The 23,053-nt window shown below is 44.2% G+C and overlaps 1 protein-coding gene across 2 annotated transcripts; it reads left to right on the top strand.

Annotated features, from left to right (window-relative positions):
• Positions 1–1,626: 1,626 nt before the first annotated feature.
• On the top strand, positions 1,627–21,626 carry LOC129822254 (serine/threonine-protein kinase DCLK1-like). 2 transcript variants are annotated; one of them, XM_055880380.1, is made up of 16 exons: positions 1,627–2,108; positions 2,667–3,029; positions 4,308–4,660; positions 11,666–11,765; positions 11,891–12,007; positions 12,503–12,597; positions 14,577–14,664; positions 15,124–15,302; positions 16,280–16,399; positions 16,641–16,787; positions 18,181–18,314; positions 18,556–18,633; positions 19,419–19,509; positions 19,600–19,680; positions 19,935–20,048; positions 20,478–21,626. In XM_055880380.1, the coding sequence occupies exons 2-16, from the start codon at positions 2,669–2,671 to the stop codon at positions 20,727–20,729; spliced, it is 2,310 nt and encodes a 769-aa protein (XP_055736355.1). In that variant the 5' UTR covers positions 1,627–2,108; positions 2,667–2,668; the 3' UTR covers positions 20,730–21,626. The 2 variants fall into 2 exon arrangements, with proteins under 2 accessions (XP_055736355.1, XP_055736354.1); XM_055880379.1 differs by having other exon boundaries at positions 1,628–2,108; positions 19,413–19,509.
• The last annotated feature ends 1,427 nt before the right edge of the window (positions 21,627–23,053 follow it).

The raw sequence follows: 23,053 nt of genomic DNA, 5'->3' as shown, positions 1-23,053 counted from the left end.
AGCCCCTCCCCAATACATTTTTGGGTATTACTCACGGGTCTCCAGCCTTGCTTCCGTGCTGCCTCCTCATATCGCCTCCTCTCGGCTTTCGCTGCCTCCAGCTCTTCACGAGGGAGGCGATATTCTCCCGGTTGTGCCCACGGCCCCTTACCATCCAGTATCTCCTCCCATGTCCAAGAATCCTGTGTAGATGGGTCCTGTTGCCGCTTTACATGCCGCTTGGTCCTGTATTGGTGGGTAATTCTGTCACGATCGTGTGGAGGATTGACGGACCAAAACGCAGCATTTGGAAAATACGCCATCTCTTTTATTGATGACGAAGGCAAAACGAAACAAAACCACTTACACACTAAACAAAACAATAAACGATCGTGAAGCTAATCAAACGTAGTGCACACACAGGCTACAAACGTATAACATAGACAACGCTAGACACATGCACTCAACACAATCCCATACACTACACCCAACACCCCCTTTACCATATAATCACCCAAAACCAACAAAACACAAACATTCCCCATGTCACACCCTGACCTAACTAAAATAATAAAGAAAAACAAAGAATACTAAGGCCAGGGCGTGACAATAATTGTACTGTACATAACCTGAGGGTGTTGTTAATGATCTGACAATCAGCTCTGTCAATTCTCTCTCTCAATATATATATGAATATATATATACACTGCTCAAAAAAATAAAGGGAACACTTAAACAACACAATGTAACTCCAAGTCAATCACACTTCTGTGAAATCAAACTGTCCACTTAGGAAGCAACACTGATTGACAATAAATGTCACATGCTGTTGTGCAAATGGAATAGACAAAAGGTGGAAATTATAGGCAATTAGTAAGACACCCCCAAAAAAGGAATGGTTCTGCAGGTGGTGACCACACACCACTTCTCAGTTCCTATGGTTCCTGGCTGATGTTTTGGTCACTTTTGAATGCTGGTGGTGCTTTCACTCTAGTGGTAGCATGAGACGGAGTCTACAACCCACACAAGTGGCTCAGGTAGTGCAGTTCATCCAGGATGGCACATCAATGCGAGCTGTGGCAAAAAGGTTTGCTGTGTCTGTCAGCGTAGTGTCCAGAGCATGGAGGCGCTACCAGGAGACAGGCCAGTACATCAGGAGACGTGGAGGAGGCCGTAGGAGGGCAACAACCCAGCAGCAGGACCGCTACCTCCGCCTTTGTGCAAGGAGGTGCACTGCCAGAGCCCTGCAAAATGACCTCCAGCAGGCCACAAACACTAATTGAGTGTTTGTAAACTTCTGACCCACTGGGAATGTGATGAAAGAAGTGAAAGCTGAAATAAATCAACCTCTCTACTATTTTTCTGACATTTGACATTCTTAAAATAAAGTGGTGATCCTAACTGACCTTAAACAGGGAATTTTTACTAGGATTAAATGTCAGGAATTGTGAAAAACTGAGTACAAATGTATTTGGCTGAGGTGTATGTAAACTTCCGACTTCAACTGTATATCTGTGTGTGTGTACAGCTTAATCATTATTAGGTTGTTACAGACATGTTTGGGTTTGGTCATCCTGTGTTTGTGCATGCAGTATAGTACACTACTGCAGACACTGCTAGACATCCTCCTCAGCACCAGCATACAGATGCCCATGCTGTCTCATGCCTGCTTACCAAATGGCAAACTATTCCCTAGTGCACAAATTTTGTCTATCTGCGTTATGAACAAGCATGTTGCTGAAAAGCCTCGTGTCTGTCAGTGCAGTTCGTGCACTGAGAGACTAGTAGAGTAATGACCGCCTGCGCCCTTGTTTCAGCGCATCTAGAGCGGTGGAGAGAAGATGAGAGAGAAGGGAGCGTGTTAGGTGAGATGCTTGGTGCTTCCCTTGGAAGACCTGCATGTCAATGAGTGACGGCCAAATGGAAATCACTGCTAGAGACAAAAACCAGCTGCAGCTCGTGCTGCTCACACTTGCTCAATCACAGAGCAACAAAGGGGCGGATGCTTCTTCTGCCGCTCAGGCGGGCCATCATACTACACATATCAGCACTGACACAGCCGATTGGAAAGCTGATATATGCAATTGCTAAACACTGACACGGTTGACTGCATCCGCCTTCAAATAAAGGTAAGTAGTTATTTGCCGTGTCATTTAACAACAGCTGGGGTTATGTTGTCAGAAATTAATATGATCAAAGCAAATGTTACATTTGATTAGAATCACAGTGCCAATTGGGTGGTAGACGAAACTAAAGAGCATGACGTGTGAGCGTGCTATAGCCTCCAATCAGATTTTTATGTGCCTCAGAAAGAGCTAATTTTCAGTATGTGACTAACTGCCCACAAGCAGGATAATTATATCTGGCTAGCCAGCAGCGCCGTCCGTTCAGCACCACGGAGTTCAATCTGACTACTGCCACCACTATAGACTACCTGTCAGAGATCGCTAGGAGATCGCACCTGCGGCGCTGTCCATTCAGCACCACTGAATGTCTGACACGACCTCAGAGTTCATGCAGAAATCCAATTGATTCTACTCTCTCCATTAGGCCTATATGACATTCAACTAAAACTAAAGGATGACTTATTTATTCTGCAAAGGAAAATAAGTTTCTTGAGGTTTAAACGTTCTCATTTATAATGTTCCCCTCCCTGATTTGTCTCTTTCTGTGTAACATCACTACAGTCATGGAGCTGGAGCACTTTGACGAGCGGGAGAAAGCCCAGAGAAATACCCGCAGAGGCTCCAGGAACAACGGGCTGCCGAGCCCCACTCACAGCGCCCACTGTAGTCTGTACAGGAACCGGACCCTGCAGTCTCTAGCCTCGGAGAAGAAGGCCAAGAAGGTCCGCTTTTATCGCAATGGAGACCGCTACTTCAAAGGGATTGTCTACGCTATTTCCCAGGACAGGTTCCGGTCTATAGATGCCCTTTTGGCTGATCTGACCCGCTCCCTGTCAGATAATGTGAACCTGCCCCAGGGGGTCCGGACCATCTACTCTATTGACGGGACCAAGAGAATATCCGGCATGGAGCAGCTGGAGGAAGGTAAGCTAACCCTTAACCTTAACCCTACCCTAAGGGTTGGGATGAGACAGTATTGAGCAGCTAACCCTAAGGGATGGGATAAGACAGTATTGAGCAGCTAACCCTAAGGGATGGGACAGTAATGAGCAGCTAACCCTAAGGGATGGGAGAGTATTGAGCAGCTAACCCTAAGGGATGAGACAGCATTTAGCAGCTAACCCTAAGGGATGGGACAGTATTGAGCAGCTAAGCCTAAGGGATGGGACAGTATTGAGCAGCTAAGCCTAAGGGATGGGACAGTATTGAGCAGCTAACCCTAAGGGATGGGACAGTATTGAGCAGCTAACCCTAAGGGATGGGACAGTATTGAGCAGCTAAGCCTAAGGGATGGAATGAGACAGTATTGAGCAGCTAACCCTAAGGGAGGGGACAGTATTGAGCAGCTAACCCTAAGGGTTGGGATGAAACAGTATTGAGCAGCTAACCCTAAAGGATGGGATGAGACAGTATTGAGCAGCTAACCCTAAGGGAAGGGACAGTATTGAGCAGCTAACCCTAAGGGAGGGGACAGTATTGAGCAGCTAACCCTAAGGGATGGGACAGTATTGAGCAGCTAACCCTAAGGGATGGGACAGTATTGAGCAGCTAACCCTAAGGGAGGGGATGAGACAGTATTGAGCAGCTAACCCTAAGAGAGGCGACAATATTGAGCAGCTAACCCTAAGGGATGGGATGAGACACTATTGAGCAGCTAAGCCTAAGGGATGGTACAGTATTGAGCAGCTAACCCTAAGAGAGGGGACAATATTGAGCAGCTAACCCTAAGGGATGGGATGAGACACTATTGAGCAGCTAAGCCTAAGGGATGGGACAGTATTGAGCAGCTAACCCTAAGGGAAGGGACTGTATTGAGCAGCTAACCCTAAGTGAGGGGACAGTATTGAGCAGCTAACCCTAAGGGATGGGACAGTATTGAGCAGCTAACCCTAAGAGAGGGGACAATATTGAGCAGCTAACCCTAAGGGATGGGATGAGACACTATTGAGCAGCTAAGCCTAAGGGTTGGGACAGTAGAAGTCTGAGAACAAAATAAGTTGGGCATTGTTCTAGGTTTCCCACTGTACAATGAGTGACCTGCTCCAGTAGGCCTATATAGTAGTCATATAGTATATTTCCAATAGGTCTGTAAACTCTATAATCTAAATGTCAAAGCTGTGTCATTATGTGGTGCATTCAGTGATGTGAGTCTATGGTTGCTGTGACCATGTCGGCCTATCTCTGTGTGTTGCCTACCTGCAGGAGAGAGCTATGTGTGTGGCTCCATAGAGTCATACAAGAAGCTGGACTACACTAAGAATGTCAACCCCAACTGGTCAGTTGGGGTGAAGACAGCTGCGGCTGCCTCTGCACGTGGCCCCCCATCCCTGGGCAGTGCCAAGGCTGGGGCCCCGGAGACCAGGGAGAGTAAGAACTTCATTCGGCCCAAACTGGTCACCATCATCCGCAGCGGGGTGAAGCCTCGTAAGGCCATCCGCATCCTCCTCAACAAGAAGACTGCCCACTCCTTTGAACAGGTTCTCTCTGACATCACAGACGCCATCAAGCTGGACTCTGGGGTTGTCAAGAGTCTGTACACCGTGGACGGGAAGCTGGTAGGTTATGAATTACGGTTGTACTAGTGAATTTACTGCCTGGTTCTCAGGCTTAGCTTCCCCCACAGACTCAGAGGGAATGGCTATAAGACAATTAGAGTTAGAAGTAGGTTTCTGGGACTCAGTCTGCTGTGTTATCATCCGTTATTAACCCAGTCAGTAGGCGTTTCAAGAGCACAGTTTCACTGAGACATTTTCACAATGAATGATCTTTAAATATTTCTGAAGTATAGCCTTTATGACCAGATGACTATATGGTTTAAATCCCATGAACACAGACCTTTAACACCTTTAACACACTCTAGAGAGAGTAAAAAGGAGAAGTGATTCAGAGAGGCAAGTAGAGTTGGGAATCATGATGTTAAGTTGTGATAGGCCTATTAATAGTCAGTCTATCCTCTTTTATATTGGTTCTATCAAATAAACTCCGATGTAGTTTTTCTTTTTTCTCTCCTGGACGGTTTCTATGGTGATCTGGTTGCCTATGCTGGTTGCTAAGGAACAGCCTCTGCGGCAGAGTGGTGCAGTGGGAATGTTGTCTGTGTGTGGCTCAGTGTTGCAGAACAGTGTGTATGTTAGTGCTATCGAGGAAGGCTAGAGAATGGTGCAAGGTACTCGTATGGCCCAGACATGACCGGAGATAGTAGCTGTATATTCCATCATCAGTATTATGCAGATGAAATACATTCAGGGATTCATCTGTAATGTCTGCGGTTCACCCTGTTCATCCGGTTCAGTTTAACTTCACTGTCTCATTAAATAATGATGGTAGAATTAGAAAGTATTGACAAGAGTTCTCCAGTCACACACTTTTGGTTCAATATCATTGTTTCTCCAGTTGATGATTTATGAGGCTAATATGCTCTCTGTGCTACTAAGTGAGACAAATGGATTTCAGGTTTGGGCTATACATTACAGTTCTATACAGTGGGTATCAGGGTTGGGCTATAGAGTACAGTTCTATACAGTGGGTAACCGGGATGGGCTACAGAGTACAGTTCTATACAGTGGGTATCAGTGTTGGGCTACACAGTAGAGTACTCTACAGTTGGTTATAGTGTTGGGCTATAGAGTACAGTTCTATAAAGTGGGTAACAGGGTTGGGTTACAGAGTACAGTTCAATACAGTGGGTATCAGATTTTAGGCTATACAGTAGAGTTCCATACTGTGTAACAGGGTTGGGCTATACAGTACAGTTCTATACAGTGGGTATCAGGGGTGGACCGTACAGTACAGTTCTATACAGTGGGTATCAGGGTTAGGCTATACAGTAGAGTTCCATACTGTGTAACAGGGTTGGGCTATACAGTACAGTTCTATACAGTGGGTATCAGGGGTGGACCGTACAGTACAGTTCTATACAGTGGGTATCAGGGTTGGGCTACACAGTACAGTTCTATACAGTGGGTATCAGGGTTGGGCTACACAGTACAGTTCTATACAGTGGGTGTCAGGGTTGGGCTATACAGTACAGTTCTATACAGTGGGTGTCAGGGTTGGGCTATACAGTACAGTTCTATACAGTGGGTGTCAGGGTTGGGCTATACAGTACAGCTCTATACAGTGGGTATCAGGGGTGGACCGTACAGTACAGCTCTATACAGTGGGTATCAGGGGTGGACCGTACAGTACAGTTCTATACAGTGGGTATCAGGGTTGGGCTACACAGTACAGTTCTATACAGTGGGTGTCAGGGTTGGGCTATACAGTACAGTTCTATACAGTGGGTATCAGGGTTGGGCTACACAGTACAGTTCTATACAGTGGGTATCAGGGTTGGGCTACACAGTACAGTTCTATACAGTGGGTATCAGGGTTGGACCATACAGTACAGTTCTATACAGTGGGTATCAGGGTTGGGCTACACAGTATAGTTCTATACAGTGGGTATCAGGGTTGGACCATACAGTACAGTTCTATACAGTGGGTATCAGGGTTGGGCTACACAGTACAGTCCTATACAGTGGGTATCAGGGTTGGGCTACACAGTACAGTTCTATACAGTGGGTATCAGGGTTGGACCATACAGTACAGTTCTATACAGTGGGTGTCAGGGTTGGGCTATACAGTACAGTTCTATACAGTGGGTATCAGGGTTGGGCTACACAGTACAGTTCTATACAGTGGGTATCAGGGTTGGGCTACACAGTACAGTTCTATACAGTGGGTATCAGGGTTGGACCATACAGTACAGTTCTATACAGTGGGTATCAGGGTTGGGCTACACAGTACAGGTCTATACAGTGGGTATCAGGGTTGGGCTACACAGTATAGTTCTATACAGTGGGTATCAGGGTTGGACCATACAGTACAGTTCTATACAGTGGGTATCAGGGTTGGCCTATACAGTACAGTTCTATACAGTGGGTATCAGGGTTGGCCTATAGAGTACAGTTCTATACAGTGGGTGTCAGGGGTGGACCGTACAGTACAGTTCTATACAGTGGGTGTCAGGGTTGGTGTTAGGAATTTTGTTAATAAATAGTTAAAACAAATTCTAGCTTTAGATAAAACTATAACTAATTGAACTCTGCGTGCCTGGTGAAAAGAGATTTGTGTTGTGGGTCATAAAATAAGCAGAAAGGGTCGTTAAACTATGGTTGAACTGACCCAACTTGGCCCTGAGGTGTTTAGATAAGGCTGTGGGTAACTTTTTAGGTCTTCCATTATCTTGAGTTGTCTGCTAAAGTGGTAATAAATTATAGTGAGCCTTCAGGATAATTGATTATATTATGTGTCATGTGTGTGTGCTGTGAAGTTGGAATGAACTTTTGAACCTGTTTTCTATATTTTAGGACAATGAGACTTATTCTGTAACCTATGACGTCATATCTTGTATATAAACCTGTGTTTATGATCAAATGGCAGCGTGCTCCGAGAATAAACACTATTATCTAATTTTAATAAGACTGTATCCTGTCTATTTTATGTTAATAAGTATCTTACAAATTCTTATAAATAGACAGATTGAATTTAATTAATGAGTACATTAGAGGAATTATTTAATTCCACTAACAGTTGGGCTATAGAGTACAGTTCTACACAGCGGGTATCAGGGATGGGCCATACAGTACAGTTCTATACGGTAGGTAACAGGTTTGGGCTATACAGTACAGTTCTACACAGCGGGTATCAGGGATGGGCCATACAATACAGTTCTTTACGGTAGGTAACAGGTTTGGGCTATACAGTACAGTTCTAAACAGTGCGTAACAGGGTTGAGCTATAGAGTACTTGTCTATACAGTGGATATCAGGGTTGGGCTACACAGTAGAGTACTCTACAGTGGGTTACAGTGTTGGGCTATAGAGTACAGTTCTAAACAGTGGGTATCAGGGTTGGGCTACACAGTACAGTACTCTACAGTGGGTTACAGTGTTGGGCTATAGAGTACAGTTCTAAACAGTGGGTTACAGGGTTGGCCTATAGAGTACGATTCTATACAGTGGATATCAGGGTTGGGCTGCACAGTACAGTACTCTACAGTGGGTTACAGTGTTGGGCTATAGACTACAGTTCTAAACAGTGGGTATCAGGGTTGGGCTATAGAGTACAGTGGGTATCAGGGTTGGGCTCTACAGTACAGTTCTATACAGTGGGTTACAGGGTTGGGCTATAGAGGACAGTTCTTTACGGTGGATATCAGGGTTGGTCTACACATTACAGTACTCTGCAGTTGGTTATAGTGTTGGGCTATAGAGTAAATTTATATACAGTGGGTAACAGGGTTGGGCTACAGAGTACAGTTCTATACAGTGGGTATCAGGGTTGAACCATAGAGTACAGTTATATACAGTGTTTATCAGGGTTGGTCTATAATGTATAGTTCTATACAGTGGGTGACAGGGATGGACTATACAGTACAGTTCTATACAGTGGGTATCAGGTTTGGCCTATACAGTACTGTTATATACAGTGGGTTTCAGGGTTGGACCATACAGTACAGTTCTATACAGTGGGTTTCAGGGTTGGACCATACAGTACAGTTCTATACAGTGGGTATCAGGTTTGGGCTTGGCAACTATGTGCTCTGCAACTATCTGACTCGTGTTTCACTGTTTGGCATATGTTTGTGTGCCTGTTGACCTTGACTTGGCCTCTCATTGGTGATTGTGCAGTCAATTCACAGACATACACAAACTCACGGACCTATACACACGCACATGCGCGTGCGCCTCACAGCTGTGGTAGAAATGTCACTGTTGCCTGAGGCTTATTGTCTGTTGATGTTTGGCTTCAGCAGCGCTCATCTCCTAAGGTCAGATAATGCTGTTGTGTAATTACTGTTAGAAACGTGTTATTGCTGTCTTATTACTGTGCTATTACTGCACAGTAAAGCAACACCTGTTGACAATGTGCTATTTAAAGGCAATTTCTAATTGAGCCGACATCTACATTGTTTTCCACAAATGCAATATCTGCAAACATGGTGATGTAGCATTTAAAAACCTAATTGTTGACAGTGTTATACAGATTGAATCTCAGCCTTGCACTAATTTGTTTTCTGAACATCAGCTGTGAAGTTGACCTGTTGACGTGATCTGTCTGAGGTGAAAATACAACAATTTACAGCTGAGAATCCTGGACTAACTTGAGTACTGTCAGCAGAGTGGTGAATGGAGCTTTGCTTCATGTAGTGTAGCTAAGTGTCTGACTCCACAGTAACTGTGTGTTAGGGAGCTGCTACAGAACCGTAATGGAGCTTTGCTTCATGTAGTGTAGCTAAGTGTCTGACTCCACAGTAACTGTGTGTTAGGGAGCTGCTACAGAACAGTAATGGAGCTTTGCTTCATGTAGTGTAGCTAAGTGTCTGACTCCACAGTAACTGTGTGTTAGGGAGCTGCTATAGAACAGTAATGGAGCTTTGCTTCATGTAGTGTAGCTAAGTGTCTGACTCCACAGTAACTGTGTGTTAGGGAGTTTCTACAGAACAGTAATGGAGCTTTGCTTCATGTAGTTTAGCTAAGTGTCTGACTCCACAGTAACTGTGTGTTAGGGAGCTGCTGCAGAACCGTAATGGAGCTTTGCTTCATGTAGTGTAGCTAAGTGTCTGACTCCACAGTAACTGTGTGTTAGGGAGTTGCTACAGAACAGTAATGGAGCTTTGCTTCATGTAGTGTAGCTAAGTGTCTGACTCCACAGTAACTGTGTGTTAGGGAGCTGCTATAGAACAGTAATGGAGCTTTGCTTCATGTAGTGTAGCTAAGTGTCTGACTCCACAGTAACTGTGTGTTAGGGAGTTTCTACAGAACAGTAATGGAGCTTTGCTTCATGTAGTTTAGCTAAGTGTCTGACTCCACAGTAACTGTGTGTTAGGGAGCTGCTACAGAACAGTAATGGAGCTTTGCTTCATGTAGTGTAGCTAAGTGTCTGACTCCACAGTAACTGTGTGTTAGGGAGTTTCTACAGAACAGTAATGGAGCTTTGCTTCATGTAGTTTAGCTAAGTGTCTGACTCCACAGTAACTGTGTGTTAGGGAGCTGCTACAGAACAGTAATGGAGCTTTGCTTCATGTAGTGTAGCTAAGTGTCTGACTCCACAGTAACTGTGTGTTAGGGAGCTGCTACAGAACAGTAATGGAGCTTTGCTTCATGTAGTGTAGCTAAGTGTCTGACTCCACAGTAACTGTGTGTTAGGGAGCTGCTACAGAACCGTAATGGAGCTTTGCTTCATGTAGTGTAGCTAAGTGTCTGACTCCACAGTAACTGTGTGTTAGGGAGCTGCTACAGAACAGTAATGGAGCTTTGCTTCATGTAGTGTAGCTAAGTGTCTGACTCCACAGTAACTGTGTGTTAGGGAGCTGCTACAGAACCGTAATGGAGCTTTGCTTCATGTAGTGTAGCTAAGTGTCTGACTCCACAGTAACTGTGTGTTAGGGAGCTGCTACAGAACAGTAATTGAGCGACGTACAGTTGTGCTGACTTCCCGTCTGAAGCCATTCATAATTCATCTCCTCCACTGCAGCTGCAGGCTGTGTCTCAAATGATACCCTATTCCCAATATAGTGCACTACTTTCCATTTGGGATGCAGTTGTAGTAATATAGCAGCCAGCGGGAACTTCTCAGCGCTTCATAAACACCCAGTGTGATTTACATACGGGTTATAAGCTCATTTCAGACATTGATTAGTGTTACTGCAGAGTTACATTGACATTTTGTTACTGATTGCTACTGTAATCATATTCAACCTGACGACTACTTGTACATGGTATTGATATGAATACATTCCCTCTCCCCTCCACACGCATCTCTGATAATGGACATTCCTGCTTGACATACTGTAGCAGTCTGTCTAATGTCTCTCAATAATGAATGAACAGATCTAAGACAGATACTAGCCTCTCTCTGAAAAAGCTTGTCAGTAGCCTGAAACAGCCTGCCAATAGCCTTTCTTAAGACATTACATTTAAGTAATTTAGCAGACACTCTTAATTGGGTTTAAGTGACTTGCTTAAGGGCACATCAACTGATTTTTCAGCTAGTCTGCTCCGGGATTCGAACCAGAAACCTTTTGGTTAATGGCCAAACGCTGTTATCCACCCTATAGCCTCTCAGTAGCTTGTTTCTTGTACAGCCTGTCAGTAGCTTGTCTCTGAAAAGGTATGTCTCTGAAACCACCTGTCTCTGGAAAAGCATGTCTTTGAGTGGGAGGCATTTAATTCCAGAAGTAATGTTGTAGCTATGAATCAGTATTTTTCTTGCACATGCATTAAGGCTCTAGGTCTATATGACTGTATGGGAGGAGGAAGGAGGAGAAGGTTGGGGAGGGTGTAGACGGGGAGCAAGAAAGGAGGTGGGGAGGGGGGATCAGGGAGAGAGGAGAAGGGATATGGGGGAGGGGTGAGGAGGTGGGAGAAGTGGGGAGTGGAGAGAGAGGAGAGGGTGAGGCTGGGAGGGTGATAGCAGGAAGGGGGAGAGTTGGTGAGGAGAGGGGGTGAAGACTAGTTGTTTGTGGTATCCTTGTTCCAGGTGACTGACAGTGTCTAGCTGTCTGTCTGTTCCAGGTGACATGCCTTCAGGACTTCTTTGGTGATGACGACATCTTTATGGCCTGTGGTCCAGAGAAGTTTCGCTACCAAGATGACTTCCTCTTAGATGAGAGTGGTGAGATAGTTATAATAACAGTACCATAACATTTAAATTAGAATTTCATTGGAGTAATTAGTGTGTGTGTGTACTGTAGATGTTTATGTGTGTGTGTGGTATCTGACAGTGTCCTTTCCCTCCAGAGTGTAGGGTGGTGAAGTCGACGTCATACGGTCGGATCTCCTCTCTGCTGGGACGCTACTCACCCAGAGGAGGAGGCTCACCCAGAGGAGGAGGCTCACGCCGAAGCTCAGGCTCAGGTATGGCCCTGTGAGTGTGTATATGTGTTTTTGTGCGTGCATGCAGAAGTAATTAAGCTGCAGAATCAACAACTTTTTTAGCAATGTATTTGTCCTTCTTATCAGCAACCAACTGAGTGAGTGTCACGTCCTGACCTTAGAGATACTTTTTGTCTCTGTTTTGGTTGGTCAGGGCGTTAGTTTGGGTGGGCATTCTATGTCTGGTGTTCTATGTTGTCCTTGCAGCTGTCTATCATTGTCTCTGATTGAGAATCATATTTAGGTAGCCTGTTCCCACCTGTGTTTGTGGGTGGTTGTTTCCGGTTTAGTGTTTGTGTCACCTTTCAGTACTGTGCGTTTGTCGTGTTTGTTGTTTTGTTTAGTGTTGCATATTTTATTAAATGATATGAACACTTACCACGCTGCACCTTGGTCCTCTTCTTCTCCTCCAGACGACAAGCGTTACAGAGAGGAGTGTTTTTCTATAACCTCTAACCTCTTGTGTCTGTACTGTAGCCAATGGGACAGTAGGCAGTCAGCTGTCGACTCCTCGATCTGGGAAGTCCTCCAGCCCCTCTCCTACCAGTCCTGCCAGCCTCCGACGACACAGGGTAGGACCACACAATGCTTTACAAATCTAATCACAACGCTTTAACATAGGCCTAGATTCAATCAGATCAAGCGTTAACCGGTGATAGCCGGCACCCACATAGCTAATGTTTTGTGCGGTGTCGGAGGTATAACTGCATTGGAGCTGTCAAATCGGTGAGATGCTGCTCTTGATCATTGTTACAAAGCCACACCCGTCCCACTCCCATTAGAAGTTCAGAACGAGAAAGTGTAGTCTTTAGGTTACAATTTGAAAATCATTAAAATCATGATTAAAAATGAATTAGGATTTCTATCAGCCTATATCTATACAAGGTATAGATTACACGTCACATTCCAGTGTTTGAACTTGTAAACAAGGCTGCATGGGATTTCTCTTAACTTAATGCGACTCTGTGCAGCCAATGGCAATGTTCGCTTTAGATATAATTCCAGAAGCTTGTGGATTTCACAACTCTAAAGCAGTTCCACCTCTGACACCGCCAAATCAACGCTATGTGGATGTCGGCTAAAATGAATCTGATTGAACAGAGCCCATAGCCTCCTATAGATAGTCACCTATATTTATATTTAGTCCCCTATATTTTTTATTTTACCTTTATTCAACTAGGCAAGTCAGTTAAGAACACATTTTTTATTTACAATGACAGCCTAGGAACAGTGGGGGGTGGGTTAACTGCCTTGTTCAGGGGCAGAACGACAGATGTTTTACTTGTCAGCTCGGGGATTTGATCTCGCAACCTTTCGGTTACTGGCCCAACGCTCTAACCACTAGGCTACCTGCTGCCCCCTATATATAGTCCCCCATAGATGGCCTGCTATAGATAGTCTCCTATATATAGTCCCCTATATATATCCCCCTTTAGATAGTCCCCTATTGATAGTCCCCTTTAGATAGTCCCCTATATATAGTCCCCTTTAGATAGTCCCCTGTTGATAGTCCCCTATATATAGTCCCCCTATAGATAGTATCCTATATATAGGCCCCTATAGATAAGCCCCTATTGATAACCCCCTATATATAGTCCCCTATTGATAGCCCCTATATACACTGCTCAAAAAAATAAAGGGAACACTTAAACAACACAATGTAACTCCAAGTCAATCACACTTCTATGAAATCAAACTGTCCACTTAAGAAGCAGCACTGATTGACAATACATTTCACATGCTGTTGTGCAAATGGAATAGACAAAAGGTGGAAATTATAGGCAATTAGCAAGACACCCCCAAAAAAGGAGTGATTCTGCAGGTGGTGACCACAGACCACTTCTCAGTTCCTATGCTTCCTGGCTGATGTTTTGGTCACTTTTGAATGCTGGCGGTGCTCTCACTCTAGTGGTAGCATGAGACGGAGTCTACAACCCACACAAGTGGCTCAGGTAGTGCAGTTCATCCAGGATGGCACATCAATGCGAGCTGTGGCAAAAAGGTTTGCTGTGTCTGTCAGCGTAGTGTCCAGAGAATGGAGGCGCTACCAGGAGACAGGCCAGTACATCAGGAGACGTGGAGGAGGCCGTAGGAGGGCAACAACCCAGCAGCAGGACCGCTACCTCCGCCTTTGTGCAAGGAGGTGCACTGCCAGAGCCCTGCAAAATGACCTCCAGCAGGCCACAAATGCTTCTTAATTGGACAGTTTGATTTCACTAAAGTGTGATTGACTTGGAGTTACATTGTGTTGTTTAAGTGTTCCCTTTATTTTTTTGAGCAGTGTATATCCCCCTTTAGATAGTCCCCTTTAGATAGTCCCTTATTTATAGTCCCCTTTAGATAGTCCCCTATTGATAGTCCCCTATATATAGTCCCCTGTTGATAGTCCCCTATATGTAGTCCCCTGTTGATAGTCCCCTATATATAGTCCCCTGTAGATGGCCCCCTATATATAGTCCCCTTTAGATAGTCCCCTATAGATAGTCTATAGATGCCCAAACTGTCAACATTCATGTGTTCAAAAAGCATTTATGATCTCTCCGTGCCTCAGGGGTCCCAACACAGTGGCACATCCCTGTCTCTAGCCTCCACCAAGGTGTGTAGCTCCATGGATGAGGGAGACGGAGCAGGAAGTGAAGGTAGTAGACAGGACGTGCTGTATACATGTTTACGGGCAGCTTTCCATTGAGCATGCTCTAGAAGGCATTGGATGTGTCCCAAATTGCAGCCTATTCCCTTTATAGTGAACTGTTTTGACCAATACAGAAAAAGTCAGTAAACAAAGTAAGTAAAAGTAGTACACTGTATAGGGGATAGGGTGCCTGTTGTACAGAGACTTAGGCCTAGGTGCAATCCGTATCGCGGAAGTTCAGGGCTATAGCGTGACTGACATTTAAAGGCAATGTTCGAGGAGACTGAATTTACGATAAACGCTGCATTTGTAGGCTCAATTGGAAATTACTTTTACATTTATATTGGGCTATAGTGCTGATCTTCCGCGATACAGATTGAATCTAGCTCTTATTAATCTGGGGACTGTGGAGTGGAGAGTGCAGTAACAGACATAACCGAACTCTCCTGCTTGCCTGGTTTGACAGCGGAGCTGAACCTGCTGAGTGATGAATGTCCCTCCGTCCCTCCGTCCATCGCTGAGAGGTACAAGGTGGGGAGGACTTTAGGTGACGGTACCTTTGCTGTTGTCAGAGAGTGTGTGGAGAGATGTACGGGCAGAGAATACGCCCTGAAGATCATCAACAAAGTCAAATGTAGGGGAAAGGTAAGAACTACTCCTGTTTCGGCCCAGTTATACCGAAAGCTACAGAGTAGTAGGGAATTGCAGAGCTCTCTTTTTGTGGGTGTATCTTCGACATATGTAGGGACCGAGAGACTGAAAAACAGCTTCTATCTCAAGGCCATCAGACTGTTAAACAGCCACCACTAACATTTAGCGGCCGCTGCCAACATACTGACTCAACTCCAGCCACTTTAAAAATGGGAATTGATGGAAATGATGTAAAAATGTACCACCAGCCACTTTAAACAATGCCACCTAATATAATGTTTACATACCCTACATTACACATCTCTTATGTATATGTATATACTGTACTCTATATCATCTACTGCATCTTGCCATCTTATGTAATACATGGACCACTAGCCACTTTAAACTATGCCACTTTATGTTTACATACCCTACAGTACTCATCTCATAGGTATATACCGTACTCTATACCATGTACTGCACCATTGCCTATGCCGTTCTGTACCATCACTCATTCATATATCTCTATGTACATATTCTTTATCCCTTTACACTTGCGTGTATAAGGTAGTAGTTGCGGAATTGTTAGGTTAGATTACTTGTTGTTATTACTGCATTGTCGGAACTAGAAGCACAAGCATTTCGCTACACTCGCATTAACATCTGCTAACCATGTGTATGTGACTAATAGAATTTGATTTGATTTGATTGATTTGATATGTCACATTCGCTAATAGCCTATCCAGCAGGATGTCAAAGCTAGCTAGTGAGACCCTACCTCTTCTGATCGGTTATCGAGCTCAGCTCATAGTAGCTGACCGATAAGTCACTGAATGTTTCCTCATGTCTTCTCCCCCTATTGAAAAGGACTGCATGGTCTCCAGTAGTTTGATAGTAGTAGTAGTATTATTATACTATTTTTTATCTGCACTACAATTAAGCTACTATTAACATCTGTAACCTGACCGCTACTTGATGTTATTCCCCAGGAACACATGATCCAGAACGAGGTGTCCATCCTCCGTCGTGTCAAACATCCCAACATTGTCCTGCTGATCGAGGAAAGGGACACCTACAGCGAGCTTTACCTGGTCATGGAGCTGGTCAAGGTGAGTTGACAGAACAGTTAGATGAACAGAATAGATTTGGAGACAGGTTTAGAGAGGGAAACAGAGGAAAGGGCACAGACAGTCAGCTGAGTGGTCTGGAGCTTAGACCAGCTGGTCAAGATGAGCTGTACCTGGTCAGGTGTTTCATAGATTACACCCTGTTATGGATAGAGTCATGCAGGTCAACACTGTTCATTACAACTCTTCGTGTTGTGAGGTGTAATGTGTGTATGGTCCACAGGGGAGTGACCTATTTGATTCCATCACCTCCTCTAATAAATACACAGAGAGAGATGCAAGTGGAATGATATATAACCTGGCCAGTGCCATCAAGTACCTGCACAGCCTCAACATCGTACACAGAGACATCAAACCTGAGAACCTGCTGGTGAGTGTGTGTACATGATGTTTTGGAGTGTTTGTTAATTTATGTTTATACACTACCGGTCAAACGTTTTAGAACACTTACTCATTCAAGGGTTTTTCTTTATTTTTACATTGTAGAATAATAGTGAAGACATCAAAACTATGAAATAACACATATGTAATGATGTAGTAACCAAAAAAGTGTTAAACAAATATTTTTGTTATTTTATATTTGAGATTCTTCAAAGTAGTCACCCTTTGCCTTGATGACAGCTTTGGGTCATTGTCCTGTTGAAAAACAAATGATAGTCCCACTATGCCCAAACCAGATAGGATGGCATATCGCTGCAGAATGCTGTGTAGCCATATTGGTTAAGTGTGCCTTGAATTCTAAATAAATCACAGACAGTGTCACCAGCAAAGCACCCCCACACCATAACACCTCCTCCTCCATGCTTTACGGTGGGAAATACACATGCGGAGATCATCCGCTCTCCCACACCATGTCTCACAAAGACATGAACAAAAAATCTCCAATTTGGACTCCAGACCAAAGGACAAATTTCCACCGGTCTAATGTCCATTGCTTGTGTTTCTTGGCCCAAGCAAGTCTCTTCTTCTTAATGTTGTCCTTTAGTAGTGGTTTCTTTGCTGTAATTCGACCATGAAGGCCTGACTTACACAATCTCCTCTGAACAGTTATTTGAACTCTGTGAAGCAGAATCGTAACTCTAATGAACTTATACTCTGCAGCAGAGGTAACACTGGGTCTTCCTTTCCTGGGCGGTCCTCATGAGAGCCAGTTTCATCATAGCGCTTGATGGGTTTTGCGACCGCACTTGAAGAAACATACCAAATAGGCTATCTTCTGTATACCCCCCCCCACCCCCCCCCCCCCCCCCACACCTTGTCACAACACAACTGATTGGCTGAAACGCATTAAGAAGGAAAGAAATTCCACAAACTAACTTTTAAAAAGGCACACTTGTTAATTGAATTGCATTCAAGGTGACTACCTCATGAAGCTGGTTGGGACACTCTTCTGCCAAGAGTGTGCAAAGCTGTCATCAAGGCAAAGGGTGGCTATTTGAAGAAACTCAAATATAAAATATATTTTAATTTGTTTAACACTTTTTTGGTTACTACATGATTCCATATGTGTTATTTCATGGTTTTGATGTCTTCACTATTATTCTACAATGTAGAACATAGTAAAAATAAAGAAAAACCCTTGAATGAGTAAAACTAAATATAGCCGGGATTCAATGCAAGGTGTGATATAATGTGGCACACCACTCAATGCACCTTTTAAACGGCTGAAGTTCAGGAAAATCGCATTTATGATAAACGCTACACATGTCGACTCAACCATGAATTACTTTTAAAAGTCTGTAACGAGTCACTGTGTGTCCCAGGTGTATGAGCACCAGGATGGTAGTAAGTCTCTGAAGTTGGGAGACTTTGGATTGGCTAGCCTGGTGGATGGACTCCTCTACCTGGTCTGTGGCACCCCCACCTATGTAGCACCTGAGATCATCGCTGAGACAGGGTATGTCTATGTGTGACAGGTGTGTGACAAGGGTTTGTGTGTTGTCCTCTGACAAGAGTGTGTATTATCATCTGACAGGTGTGTGTGTGTGTGTGTTGTCCTCTGACAGGAGTGTGTATTCTCATCTGACAGGTGTGTGTGTGTGTGTGTGTGTGTTGTCCCCTGACAGGTGTATGTGTTGTCCCCTGACAGGAGTGTGTATTCTCATCTGACAGGTGTGTGTGTGTGTTGTCCCTGACAGGTACGGGCTGAAGGTTGATATCTGGGCAGCTGGAGTGATCACATACATCCTGCTGTGTGGCTTCCCTCCCTTCAGTGGGTCAGTACTGCTCTATGATACCTAGCTAGACAATACCATTATAACCCTTCAGTGGGTCTGTGCTGCTCTATGATACCTAGCTAGACAATACCATTATAACCCTTCAGTGGGTCTGTGCTGCTCTATGATACCTAGCTAGACAATAACATTATAACCCTTCAGTGGGTCTGTGCTGCTCTATGATACCTAGCTAGACAATACCATTATAACCCTTCAGTGGGTCTGTGCTGCTCTATGATACCTAGCTAGACAATACCATTATAACCCTTCAGTGGGTCAGTACTGCTCTATGATACCTAGCTAGACAATACCATTATAACCCTTCAGTGGGTCAGTACTGCTCTATGATACCCAGCTAGACAATACCATTATAACCCTTCAGTGGGTCAGTACTGCTCTATGATACCTAGCTAGACAATACCATTATAACCCTTCAGTGGGTCAGTACTGCTCTATGATACCTAGCTAGACAATACCATTATAACCCTTCAGTGGGTCTGTGCTGCTCTATGTCTTACTCTCTAGCTCAATGCACTAGACTACCGACAATAAGCTGTCTAAAGGCATTTTCCCAGACATTTGTGGAGATCACATTCATAGTAAAAGCTTCTCATGTTGGCTGAAGCGTAAATGACCTTTTAAAGTCAGTTTTAGTCTGTTGCGCTATGACGCGCCTTGCATTGAATCCTGGCCATAGTATTTCAGCATACCCAGATAGACGATAACATTATAATACTGATGATGATAATGACATGAGACTTGCTGTTGTTTTTGTCAAGGAGCAGTGAGGACCAGGAGATTCTGTTGGACCAGATTCTAACGGGACAACTAGACTTCCCTTCACCGTCCTGGGACAACGTGTCTGTCACTGCTAAGGTTAGTCTATGGTTTAATCCCTTCACTTAGTGACAAAACATTTTAATTCAAATAAATAAATAAACAAGCTGTTTGATTGATTTACTGTAGGAGCTGATCACAGGGATGCTGCAGGTGAAAGTGGAACAGAGATACACAGCTCTGCAGGTTCTGGATCACCCCTGGGTCAATGTGAGTAACTAGAACTTAGTACATAGAACATACAGTACATATGGTAGGTGTAGGTGTAGGTGTGTGTGTGTGTGTGTGTGTGTGTGTGTGTGTGTGTGTGTGTGTGTGTGTGTGTGTGTGTGTGTGTGTGTGTGTGTGTGTGTGTGTGTGTGTGTGTGTGTGTGTGTGTGTGTGTGTGTGTGTGTGTGTGTGTGTGTGTGTGTGTGTGTGTGTGTGTGTGTGTGTTGGTTGACCAGGTTCTGTTTGTGTTCCAGGATGATGGGCGATTAGTGAACGACCAGCAGCTGTCTGTGGCTGGGAAGATTAAGAAACACTTCAACACTGGTCCTAAAGCCTGCAGCACCACTGCTGGAGTGTCTGTTATCACAGTAAGGATCCCTCTTAGTCATTCTTACTCAAGGCTGTGTAGGTGTTTAGGACTGTTTAGAATGTGTACAGCCTAAAACAGGTTCTTCACATGTAACTCTGACATCTAATGCATGTCCTCTTCTACCTCATCTCCCTCTCTCTACCTCTCTCCCTCTTCTCTCTCCTCGCTCCTGATTCTCTCTCTTCTACCTCATCTCCCTCTCTCTACCTCTCTCCCTCTTCTCTCTCCTCGCTCCTGATTCTCTCTCTTCTACCTCATCTCCCTCTCTCTACCTCTCTCCCTCTTCTCTCTCCTCGCTCCTGATTCTCTCTCTTTGCCCCTCTCTCCCCTATCTCTTTCTCTCTTTGTTTTCTTTCTCCCCCTTCTCTCTCCCCCTCTCTTCTCTCCTCCCTCTCTCATCTCTCCCTCTCTCCTCTATCCCTTTCAGACCACCCCTCTTGATAAGGAGCGGCAGATTTTCAGACTAAGACACCAGCAGGGTGTGAGGTTGAAGTCCCACCCCCGCCTCCAGCCCCATCCCCAACCAACTGGCTTCCCCACTAGCACCAGCCAAAGCTCCAACAACCCTGCCCTTTCTCCCGCTGATTTCACTTCAGAGTCAGAAGATTATTCCCCCAGCCCCTCCCCCACCTCCCCTAGCTCCGCTGACACCGTCCGCTCCCCCACCTCCCCCTTCTAGACTTCTAGACCCCGAAGGAAGAGAGAGGGGAGAAGAGGATGGAAAGAGAACGAGGAAGGACAGGGGGCACGCATTCCTCTACTAACACTAGCCCATGACCCTGTATTCATGACAGTCTGTCAAGATGCCTGCCAATTACTTAAACATTGATTTGCCATTCCGGCTACATTGTCAGTTAACTCTAAGATTCATTGGGGTCAGAGCCATACACAGAAATCAGTTAGGGTGGGGTTAGGGTTAAAGGTTAGAGGTTAGGGTCAAGGTTAAAGGTGTATTCTGGATGGGTTCTGCTCTGGCCCTGAGAGGTTACTAAGGCAGAGAATCTGTATCGTCTTATCTTTTCTAAGACACCACACAGACATACAGTAGTTAAGCCTTTTTTCAGCAAACACTGACTACTCATCCGCTGAAGTCCCCTGGTGTTGGGAGATGAGTACTGCAGGGCAACCAACCTGCTAACACAACAACTATATAAACCAACAGATCAAAATCTTCCATTTAACTTGACGGGACCTCATACACCCTGAATAGGGCGTCTTAAGTATTTCTGTGATTAAACATACATTTTGAAAAATAATAATGATAATAATAATGACTTTGTGTCCTTGAAAAGCACTATATAAATTAAAAAACATTTATTATTCATTTTGAAAATGTATGCATCCAGTCAGTTATCTATTTCAGTGAAGTGATATAGCATCCAATTCATTACAACTTGTTTAGTTAATTCTGTAGAAAAACACTTCCAAGTGAAACGATGTAATCTCAGATTCAGAACATTCAATAATGTGTAATGTGAAGACATAATGTATGTACACTGAACAAACATATAAACGCCACATGTAAAGTGTTGGTCCCATGTTTCATGAGCTGAAATAAAAGATCACAGAAATTTTCTATATGCATAAAAAGCTTATTTCTCTAAAATGTTGTTGCCAAATTTGTTTACATCCCTATTAGTGAGCATTTCTCCTTTGCCAATATAATCCATCCACCTGACAGGCGTGGCATATCAAGAAGCTGATTAAACAGCATGATCATTACACAGGCATACCTTGTGCTGGGGACAATAAAAGGCCACTCCTAAATGTGCAGTTCTGTCACACAACACAATGCCACAGATGGCTCAAGTTGATGGAGCGTGCAATTGGCATGCTGACTGCAGAAATGTCCACCAGAGCTGTTGCCAGATAATTGAATGTTCATTTCTCTACAATAAGATGCCTCCAATGTCATTTTAGAGAATTTGGCAGTACGTTCAACCGGCCTCACAGCCGCAGACCACATGTAAGCACGCCAGCCCAGGACCTACACATAACGCTTCTTCACCTGCGGGTGAAGACCAGCTGATGAAACTGAGAAGTATTTCTGTCTGTAATAAAGCTCTTTTGTGGGGAAAAACTCATTCTGATTGTCTGGGCCTTGCTCCCCAGTGGGTGGGCCAGTCTCCCATGTGGGTGGGCCTATGCCCTCCCAGGCCCACCCATGGCTGCGTCCCGTCCCTGCCCAGTCATCTATCTAACTATCTAGCGTTGAGCTACTCTCCAGTTCTTGGTGCTGCTGGAGATATAATATATTATACACTTTACAGAGGACCAGAGAAGGGAGCTAGAAGCTATCCAGGCATTCTGCTATACCATACAGATTGGTTGATGGAATATATTTTTGTCCATGACTGTTATGCCAGTGTGCCAGTTCAAGAAAAGTCCTCATTTAATGGACTATGGAATGTGTTGTGTATTGGGAAAGCTATTAACTTCTACTTCATCACAATCCCGGATCTGGGAGCACCCCCATCAGTAAAAAAGCTGACTAGCATAGCCTAGCATAGCGTCACAAGTAAATACTAGCATCTAAATATCATTAAATCACAAGTCCAAGACACCAGATGAAAGATACACATCTTGTGAATCCAGCCATCGTTTCTGATTTTTAAAATGTTTTACAGGGAAGACACAATATGTAAATCTATTAGCTAACCACGATAGCAAAAGACACAACTTTTTTTCCCACCATTTTTTTCCTGCATAGGTAGCTATCACAATTTCAACCAAATAAAGATATAAATAGCCACTAACCAAGAAACAACTTCATCAGATGACAGTCTGATAACATATTTATTGTATAGCATATGTTTTGTTAGAAAAAATGTGCATATTCCAGGTATAAATCATAGTTTACCATTGCAGCCACCATCACAACTCTCACCAAAGCAACTAGAATAACTACAGAGACCATCGTGTATTACCTAAATACTCATCATAACACATTTATGAAAAATACACAGCGTACAGCAAATGAAAGACAAAGATCTTGTGAATCCA

The sequence above is a fragment of the Salvelinus fontinalis genome, chromosome 24 (assembly GCF_029448725.1).
Source record: "Salvelinus fontinalis isolate EN_2023a chromosome 24, ASM2944872v1, whole genome shotgun sequence".
Lineage (NCBI taxonomy): Eukaryota > Metazoa > Chordata > Actinopteri > Salmoniformes > Salmonidae > Salvelinus > Salvelinus fontinalis.
The sequence above is the reverse complement of the archived record's forward strand: the minus strand, read 5'-3'. Positions and strand labels throughout refer to the sequence as shown.

Excerpts from the sequence above, each read along its gene's own strand:
- LOC129822254 (XM_055880379.1), top strand. The coding sequence starts at position 2,669 with ATGGAGCTGGAGCACTTTGACGAGCGGGAGAAAGCCCAGAGAAATACC. Across the intron at positions 16,788-18,180 it reads TCAAACCTGAGAACCTGCTG|GTGTATGAGCACCAGGATGG; the intron begins GTGAGTGTGTGT and ends TGTGTGTCCCAG. Across the intron at positions 19,681-19,934 it reads TGGATCACCCCTGGGTCAAT|GATGATGGGCGATTAGTGAA; the intron begins GTGAGTAACTAG and ends TTTGTGTTCCAG.